Below are 10437 nucleotides of genomic sequence, written 5' to 3'. Positions count from 1 at the left end.
CTCGATATTTTACTTACAAAAAAAGTTCTTAGGTTCAAAAGAACATTCAGTGAACTGAAAAACTGTGGTCGGTAATATAGGTATTTAGCTGTGTCACATGCCCTTAAGACCACTTTAAATTATTTAAAAACTGTAAAAGTTCTTATAAAATGATTGTTTCTTCTTTTCTACATGTAATAATTGTATAATCTTTCTCCTTCTTGGTCCAAAATGATCATATTTCGCCCTTATTTGAGTCACTTTTACGCTGTTATCCCTGTTCTAGTATGTATTATAAAACGTTTTAACTTACAGTCATTGAGAGGAGGAGGAACTTGACCGGGCACCCAATTGGTTTGGTCCACAACTAAATTAATGGTCATATTCGGGTGCCAATGAGAAATAATTTCCTGGTTCATTAGCTCTGCTTTCTATAAAAAAGAAATAAAAAGCAATTCAAATTTTTTGCGTTAATTTCAACCTAAAACAAAACATTACGAACATAATTAAACTTTGCAAAAATGCTTTAATCAGGGTGGCAAAATCATGGGCAGATTTCGAATTTCCACGTTTTTTCAATGTTTTCCAGGTCAAGCTTGTTCAATTTTCGAAGTAAATTTTAAGTTAGTTATTTATTTAGTTATTTATCTCCCAAACTGCTTTAAATCATGGATTCCTTGCAATATGATTCAGGGTGGGTCAATGAAATTTAAAGATTCGAACTCTTGAAATTAATTTTTTTTCATTTGACGTTATAAAAACTGAAATGCAAATTTAAATACACAAAGTGTAACTACTAACTTTTAAACTTTTAAAATTATAGCTTGTAAGTTTTTTTTATTTAAAAGGATCAATATTATACTCGTATAAATGGAAGATTTTAACAATTGTCATTGGAAATTTTTCAATTAAACTGCAACATTGCAAATCTTTAGCTTCTATAAACTGTACAGTTGACAGATAAAAAAAAGAAATATACGCTATCATTTTCAATGCTCTAAATGAATGAATGAATTGACAAATTATTTAAATTATATCATTTTAAGCAATTTCAAGTTAGAAAAATTGAAAGATTACAATTCTTTAATTTTTAACGCGTTAAAATTTAATAATTGTTCGATTGTTGTTTATAAATCGAAATTGGTTTTTAAATCTTTTTAAACATTACCTCAAATCCATATTTTTTAAAAATCATTTTAAATTTTGCTAGAAATCTTAAGATATTATCTTGAAACCTTTCAAAATAATTTAAAATCTTCAAAATTTGATTTCAAAATCTTCTCGTTTAAAATGATTGGAAATTTTCCTAGAACTTTGAACAAATCCTGCAAAATGCAAAAAATTTCTAGAACACTTTTTAAAAATTTTGAAAGATTTTAAAATGTTCTCTAAAAATAGATTTTTTTTTACTAAAAAATAATTCTTAAATTTCCCTAAAGATCTTGATACAAACTTTTATACTTTTGAAACATTTTCAAATGCTTAAAATGCGACTGAATTTTTTGTTCGAAATATTCAAAAATCTACATTTTGTATTACATTTTTTGAAATCTGTTTAAGTTTTCAGTTATTTCTTGGTCATCTCAGAAATTCTAAATACCTCTGGAACTTTCTTGAATTTTGTCTGAATTAATAATTGTTCAATTGTTTATTCACTAAAATTTATTTTTGTTTTGAAATCATTTTAAATATTTGTTTGAATTTAATTTATTTTAATAAAAAAACATTTTCAGTTTACGAAATCTTCAAAAATGTACCTGCATTCTTTATTCATCAACATTTAACAATTTAATTTACAAACTTAAAACTTATAGTTGGAAATTTTTAAGTAAAAATCATAAATTGCCAAGTATTACAAATGTCGTATTTTCTTGAATTAAAAAATTCCAATTTAAATTGGTTAAAAGGGAATATTTGAGAATGATAAAATATTTAAACATGTTGTAAATAAAAAAATAAATTATTGTTCAATTTTTAATATTCGAATATTTAAAGTTAATCAAGATGAAAAGTTTTTTGTTTGAACATTTCTATTACAAACGCTTTTTATAAATTGTTTAGTCTGTAAAACTGAGTTGGAAAATTATGACAGAAAAAGATTTTAGAGTTACAGTTTTTTAAACTGAATGATTTCATCATTGCAAATTTTAACAATTAAACTTAACATTAAAAAAAAAGTTTAAATCAAACTTATTTTTAATTGTATTATATCATGTAATATTTTCAAGTAATTTTTTTTCAAATAATTTCAAGTAATTGGATAGATTTTTTTCTTCTAAGAATTAGTGAAATTCACTGTTTAAAAAAAATTCACTGTCATTTCCCGTTTTTTTCTGATCTCAAAAAATTCCTGGCCTTTTCCCGGCCGAACATCAACTCTGTAATTAAATTACTTTTGATTTTATCACAATATTGAGCTTATCGTCCTGATTTTTTTTAAATTATTAGATCTAGCACAAGTAGAACAACGAAAGCTCTTTAAAAAAAAATAATTGTACTCTTCTTAAAGAAAACAGATGTTTAAAATCAAACATTATTATATTACATTATCCACAGATAAAAAAAAGAGGTCCGTTCGATTTCCATATCCAGCCCTAGTGTCAAAAATCAATTTTCTAATTTTGGCGAAGTTTACAAATTTCAAGACGAGTTTCTTTTAAAAAGTGGATACAAAAATTTCAAGGTCTTTAAATTAAATTCCATGTCATGTTCAGGTTTTTCAAGGTTTTCGTATTAAATCGCCACCCTGCTAATTCAGGGTGACCGTTTTAATCAAAGAACAAAATTCCCGATCATTTCCCGGGTTCGCAAATATTTTTCCCGGTCAATAAAATTTAAAAAATCAAAATATAAATCGAAAAAGTAAAATTATAAGCAATTAAAAAAATCCAAAGTAGAACTCTAGAATTTTTAAGTTTTAAAATTGAAGTTTGAAGGTTTTTAAATTCAAAAATATTCTATTAAATTGTTCAATAATTTACACGTAGAAACTGGAAGGTACTAACGCTTTTTCAACTGAATAATTTCAAGTTGAATAAATTAAACTGCAAAAATAAGAATTTTTAACATAATTTTGAACATTATTAACATTATTTCTAAATAAAAATTGAACACTTATTATTTTTAGAAACAATTAGTGTAATTTTAAGAGATATTTAGAAGTTTCAAAAAGATTAAAAATTAATTTATAACTTGAAATGATTTCAAACAATTTTAACGAAGTGTTTACCGAAAAATTTTTTTATTCGTAACGAAATTTTGATGCAAATACTCACAACCTAATTCATAACGAAATGTAGATTTTTGCAGTTTACACAAAATTTAGAGGCTTTTTGAGAATTTTGAAAAATTATTTTAACAGAATATTCAAGAAGGCTTTCAAGATAATTCCAATATTATTAAAAACGACCCGAGAAGAATTTAAGAATTTTTTTTAGATTTTTAAGATTTTCTCAAAATTGCAGGAAAAATTTTATTCAATTTAAAATGTGTTTAGAAGTTCTGAAAATTTTTTCACAAACCTCGTTTAAATTACTTGATATCATTTTAAGTTTTAAATTAATTATGAATCTTTTCAAAACTTTTGAATATCTCTTAAAATTACTCAAATTTATGTACAAATAATACGTGCTCAATTATTATTTAAACATCAAAATTCAACAATTTCACTCACATATTAAACATTTTATTAAGTAGAACAATAAAAATTGTGACGTTAAAATGTTAAAAGCTTTTCAAAATTTTAACAATTCAAAGCTTTCTATGTCAAACAATTAATTTTCAAATTGTTTACTCTTAAATATTTAGCTTCAATTTAGTCTACTTAACTTACAAGTCAAATATTGCTAAATATTAAATATTTATCTTTTTTCTTGATCAAAATTTTTATAATAAATCGGTACACCACTCTTTCTGCAATTATAACTCATGCAATTCAAGGTATAAAAAATTGAGAGACACATAGTTTTCAAGCTTAAGATCTCTTCTTTTCGATGGTGGTCATTAAAATGTAATCAAATGTTGTTGATTATAAAAAAATATCGTTTAAACAAACAAAAAAACACGATTTTTTCTGATTTTTTAAAAATGAAATCGACTTTTCCGAATGGTTTCCAGTGTGCAATCAACATGGAACCTCAATAAACGGTGGAATAAATGCCTAAGCTTTCAGAATACATGGTTCCGAGATCAATTTTTTATCTTAGTGTGTTCAAAATGGCTCGTTAATGACAAAATTTTTGCGAAGACATTCATGAATTTTTTTCTTAAAAAGTATGATCTTTCCGAGAAAGTGCAAAAGGAGAAAAAGTTCCTAGAATCACTCAAATAATACGTCGGAATTTTTCCAGGAAGCTTTAAATTATTTTTTTGATTTTGCAATTTGTCAATTTTTGAAAAATTTTAAAATTGCTCCAAAAATTCTAAAAAAATTCAGGTGAATTCTCTGTTTGATTCTAACAACTTTTTATTCTTGATAATTTTTTTTATAAGCCCATGGTTCCCAAGAAAAAATGCACAAATGTCATCATTTTTGATCATGTAAATTTTCAATGATGACTTTTGAGCATTTTTTTCTTGAGAACCATGAGCTTATAGCAAAAGTTATCAAGAATAAAAAGTTGTTAGAATCGAACAAAAAATACACCTTAATTTCTTTTAGAATTTTTTAATTTTTCAAAAATCGACAAATTGCAAAATCAAAAAAATAATGTAAAACTTTCTGGAAAAATTCTCACGTATTCTTTGAGTAATTCTAAGAAATTTTTCTCCTTTTACACTTTCTCGAAAAGATCATACTTTTTGAGAAAAAAATTCATTAATGTCTTCGCAAAAATTTTGTCATTAATGAGCCATTTTGAACACATTAAAGATAAAAAATTGATCTTGGAACCATATATTCTGAAAGCTTAGGCATTTATTCCACCGGTTATAAAAAAAATAGAAAAAATCGTGTTTTTTTTTGTTTAAACGATATTTTTCTATAATTAACAACATTTTATCACATTTTCATGCCCACCATCGGAAATGAGAGATCTTAAGCTTCAAAAATATGTGTGTCAATTTTTTATACCTTGAGTTGCATGAGTTATAATTTAGACTGAAACAATATCTTTAATTTAATAAAAGCCTTTAATTACGAATTAATTACGAATCTGGAAATTCTTTAACTTTCAACGGATTTAGAATCGTTTTATCAAATCAATTATTGTTCAGTTTTTGTACATAAAAGTACAGATCCATTTAAAAAACGATTGATTTATATTTACATTTGATCAAATAAAACTGGTGTTTATCAAAAATCTTCAACTTCAAATGTTTTTAATTTTTAATTGTTTAAGTATTCAAGCCTGCACGTTGAAATTCCTTAAATTAAAAATATAAGCTTAAAAATAAAAATCTAAAATAGAGAATTTTTCAGGTGAAAGATTTTCGTATTACGCATTATAAACTGAATGATATAATTGAAAAAAAAATCAATTCAACTAATTATTTTAAAAACTGTTGAAATCGAACTTGAACAGATTTTTCGTCTGAAAATTTGTAAAATTCCCGGTCAAGAAATAAATCCACTGTCATTTCACGGGTTTTCCCAGTCTCAGAAAATTCGCGGTCCAGCGGCCACCCTGTAATTCTTTCCAGAGTTAAAAAAAAAAAGTTGCAAAAAAAAATGTTTTTCAAATCTACCTTGATTTCTTCTTCCGTCGCAGTAGTTTCTCCAGTCAGCAGATTATGCGTTTTCTGATAACGAACTTTCTTGAATTTGTTCACCATCATCCTGGCATGAGAGACCATATCTTTTCCTGCATACTTTTCTTTTCCAGAATTAGGATCAGGTGATTTTCCGCTCTTGGTGATAAAAACGTGGAGGTAAATTGAACCATTATTTTTGAGTTGCTCTGAAGGATTAAACTTATGTATATGGACTCTCGTTCCATCGTTTTCTGGCCCACTAGTCCAGTCCCCGTAAATTAATTCATTCTCTGTCCAAACGTGTGCATTTGGATCTCCAAAGTCAGTGAAAATTTTCGATTCCGATAAATAAATGTTTAGGTCAAATATTGTTCCATTTTCGAAAAGATTCGCGGAATTTAGTTTAGGCATTGGTGCACCCCCAGGGCCAGGTGTCGTGGGCGCTTCAGTCTGAGGTCGTCGAAAGAAGGAACTTATGAAATATATTATAAGTGCCCGGATTATCAGGGATTTTGTCACGGCGAAAAAAGATTCTCCCCATGTTCCTTTATTTTGTTGTCTTTGTTGTTCAGCTTCTGCTACGGCCTATAAATTCATAATTAAATAATTTTAATATATTTATATTGAAAATTTAAGTTTTAATGTCAAAAGGAAGAAACAAACCGGAAGGAATTAAAAGTAGATATTATCGCATTTAAAATATAATACTCTTCTTCCGTAGACTGAATATAATTTTTTAATTTAGCAATAAGTATCTGGTTATTACAGTGTTGGGTGAAGTCATTCACTTTGAAGACTTCAAGCTAAAAACTTTTTTATTTCAAGTTATAAAAATTGAACTGCAAATTAAAATACTCAAAGTGGCATTCTTTGTAATTGAAAACTTTTAATACTTTTCAATTGAACAGTTAAATTAAACACCGTTAAACTGCAAAATATTTTTTATTTAACTTCTATAAATTGAACAGTTCAAATCTTAACAAAAAAATCCACGCTGTCACTTTCAATGCTCTAAATTGAAGAACGAAGCAAAAAATTTGTAAATTTTCAAAATTATATAATTATAAGAAGTTTTAAGTTAGAAACAATAGAAGATTAATTATTTTAATTTTAAGACCTTATAAATTAATAATTGTTCAATTGTTATTTACAGATCGAAATTTTGTATGAAATCTTTTCAAATGATCTCTAAGAATTAATTTTTCAAAACGAAAATTATTTTAAAAATTACCAGCAATCTTAAGAAAATTTATTTATTATTTTGAAAACCTTCTAAATTTCTTAAAAAGTTTCAAAATCTTATTTTGAAGTCATTTTAAATTAAGTTTGATTTTTTAAAAAAAAATCTAAATATCTCCTATAAAACTTACCCGTTTTTGTTCTAAATAAACTGGTATTATTTATAAATCAAAATTCAAAATTTTATTTAAATAAAATTGTAATACATAGAATAATTAAGATCGTAACGTTCGTTTAAATTTAACTCTCTGAAATTTTAACGATTCATGGCTTTCTGTTTCAAACAATCCAGTTTCAAATTGTTTCATTTTTAATAGTTCTTTTATAATTGCTCATTTCTATAATACAGTCAAACATTCACAAATATTTATAAAACAATTCTTTTTATTAATTTAAACTGTTCAACTTGAATGAATTTAAATTGAAATGTAACCTTAAAAATGAAGACCTAAAATAGAACGTTTCGGTAGTAAAAGAAAAAACGTTGTAAACTAAATGACTTCATGATGAAAAAAGTTAACAATTGAACTTAAAATTTAAAAAAAAGTTGAAATCAAATTTATTTGAAATTGCATTATGTCATGTTACATGGAATTTGTGATATTTCATGTGACTGGATAGTTTTTTTCAAAAAATTGGTTAACCGGTTGTCCCGATTTCCAGGCCGGTACCCTCTATATCGTTATATTCGAACTGAGATTCCCAAAAATTAAATGTCCCGAAACTGTAAAATTTCGAAATAAAAAATTTCCGAAATTATAAAATAGCCGAAACATAAATGTTCCTAATCGGAAATTTTTCGAATAATAAAATACCCCAAAATGTTTATAATATTAGCGAATTTGAAAATGACCGATAGCTTATAATGTTACCGAATTAGAACATTTCCGAATGATAAAATTTCGGAAAGAAAATTGCCGAATTATAAAATATTCGAAACTGTTGAAAATTTGTTTGAAAATTGATATTTTTTTATTTCAAAATTAAATTATTTGTTTGATAACTTAGCTACTTTGTGAAAAATTTGTCCTGGTTTGCAGAAAACTATTCTTTATGGTTGAAAATTCATCTTTTTTGGTATAAAGTTCAACTGTTCCAGTTATTCATCATTTTAGTTAGAAGTTTAGCAGTTTGGTTGAAAATTAATTTCTTCAATGTTAAAAAATCGATTTTTTAAAATAGAAAATTATCTTTTTCTTTGCAAGTTAATCTTCTTGTTTAAAAATTCGAATATTTCAGTTAAATTTTTATCATTTTCGTTGAAAATTCATCTTTTAGGTTTGAAATAAAACTGCTTAGTTGAAACTTAAACTCTGGTTAAAAATCAATTTTATCGGTTAAGATTCATCATTTTAATTAAAACTTAATTTCTTTGATTGAAATATGAGCTCTTTGATTGAAACCTTGTTTTCTCTTTTGATGCAAAGAATTATTTTTCGCCGAAAATTGAACTATTTTGTTGGAAATTTTTTTCTTTATGGACTGCAATATATTATTTGTTTAAACTGAAAATTTAACTATTATTCCAGTTGAACATTTCATTATTATAGTTGGAAATTTATCATATTGGCTGAGCATTCATTTTTGGACAAAAAATTTAATTATTTAATTTTTCGTTGACAAATTATATTTTTATTTGAAAATTAATCTTTTTTGTCAAAAATTCAATTATTCTAGTTAAAGATTTAGAATTTTACTTGAAAATGTAAATATTTGTTTGAAAGTTAGTTTTCTTTTTGCTGTAAGTAATTTTTTTGTGGAAAGTAACTTTTTCAACAGAAAATGTAACTGATACCAATTGAATATTTCATAGGTTTTGTTCAAAATTTAAATGTTTCGTTAAACATTAATTTTGTTCACTTAAAAGTTAATTTTTAAAGTTTTGGTTAACAATTTATCATTTTTAGTAAAAATACGTGTTTTGTTGCAAATTCAACTATTTCAGTTGAAGTTTATATCAATTTTGTTGAAAATTGAAATATCTTCTTTAAAATTTGTATTTTTGGTTGAAAAAATTTTTTTTTTAAACTTAAGCTATTCAATTTTTTGTTAAAAATTAATATTTTGAGTGGGAAATTTAAGTATTTATTTCAAAATTCATTTATTTTGCAATTTTTTGCTCTGCTGTGTTAAATGATATTCAGAATGAAGGTCATGAATAAAAATAAATGTTTTCATTTCAGCAAATATGAACGTTATTTTTAGTTGACCATGAAAATTGAAAAACTTGAAAGGGAATAACCGGGAAATTTAAATCGTCCGCTGAATCGCCACCCTGGATTTGGAGTTAAAGCTTCTTTTATGATTTTCCGACATCGAGTAAGAGTAATAAGCGAAATAAAATCCGAGAACCGAACGTTTAAATGAAAATTAGAATTTTTTAACCATTTTCCTTTAGCTTTCAAAGTGCGTTGGGGTGTAAAGGACAGTTCGAGAAGGACATTGAGTTGAATCTTCTGTTTGTATTGCCTGAAATTGGTATGAACAATTTGTGAAAGGAAATCTGAGAATCGAGCCTTTAGAGAAAAGTTAGAATTTTTTCTGAAAATATATTTAATATAATTAAAATGTTAATTATGACATTATGATAGAGTTAAAAAATCTAAAACTACTTTTTTCTTATTTTCTTGTAATTTATTTTATTTGAGTAATTAAAAAAAGATATTATATTTACGTTTAAAAACGTTGCGGACTTAAGTCTCTAAAATGAAGTTTAAGATTTCTGTAACAGAAAATCATCGAAAATCTAATGGATAGTTTAAAAAAAATCGAAATACAAAATTAAGAGTGACCCGGTTTTTCCAATGTATTTTGGTTATCTCCGTGTTATGGCAGTATTTATTCTATTTATTTTACAGAGAAGTTTTCGCGAAAAAGTCATAAAATAGTGTGTCTATTTCAGGAAACGCCTTTTTACATAATAAAAACATTACCAAGGCTAATCTAATTCCTAATGAATCTCGAAATCGAGATAATTAAACGCGTCCTTGCAAATTTCATCTCGCAAACCAAGAACAGAATATTACGCAAAAAGATAAGAAATGTGCCTTCTCATGATTTTTATAAGAGATCAATGCACCTTCATTTTGGATTGATTAAATCTGATGAAAACAGGGAATCCAAAAATTTTAGAAAGAACCAGAAAGAATTTTTTGGTGTCGCGATCATCGGGTTTAATTAAAGTAACCTCGAAAATGAGAATTTTCCGATAATGACGGATATGGAGTAAAAATTAACACTTGAAATATCCCGGAGAGAATGAAATATAGGAATAACTAAAAATTACTTACGTTCCTCTCGCCTTCGGTAGGTTCGGCCGGGACAATTTCGCCATTTGCAGGTTGATTTTCTCCTTCCTGGGGAGGATTTTCAACCAGGCGTTCGTTGCTTTCATTATCCTCGCCTGACATCCCGGCTTCTTAAAAACTTGTCCTCTCTGAGGAAGAACAACAAAGTTTCTATCTCTGATTTATTCTTGACACTGAAGCTAAATTCCCGGACGTGACGACATTAGACACTGCTTTACGT

At 26.1% G+C, this 10437-nt stretch overlaps 1 protein-coding gene across 1 annotated transcript in view; it reads right to left on the bottom strand.

Moving 5' to 3' along the window:
• LOC117177834 (cleft lip and palate transmembrane protein 1 homolog) overlaps positions 1 to 10437 on the bottom strand; it is a 19473-nt gene extending 9036 nt beyond the window's left edge. The window contains exons 1-3 of the mRNA XM_033368805.1: positions 10200 to 10437; positions 5665 to 6255; positions 293 to 410 (exon numbers count right to left, since the gene is read on the bottom strand). Of these exons, the coding sequence (XP_033224696.1) occupies positions 293 to 410; positions 5665 to 6255; positions 10200 to 10319 (829 nt within the window). The 5' untranslated portion in view covers positions 10320 to 10437. The remainder of the gene's footprint in view (positions 1 to 292; positions 411 to 5664; positions 6256 to 10199) is intronic.

Source organism: Belonocnema kinseyi, chromosome 8 (assembly GCF_010883055.1).
Source record: "Belonocnema kinseyi isolate 2016_QV_RU_SX_M_011 chromosome 8, B_treatae_v1, whole genome shotgun sequence".
Lineage (NCBI taxonomy): Eukaryota > Metazoa > Arthropoda > Insecta > Hymenoptera > Cynipidae > Belonocnema > Belonocnema kinseyi.
This window is presented reverse-complemented; position numbering and strand designations above follow the sequence as displayed.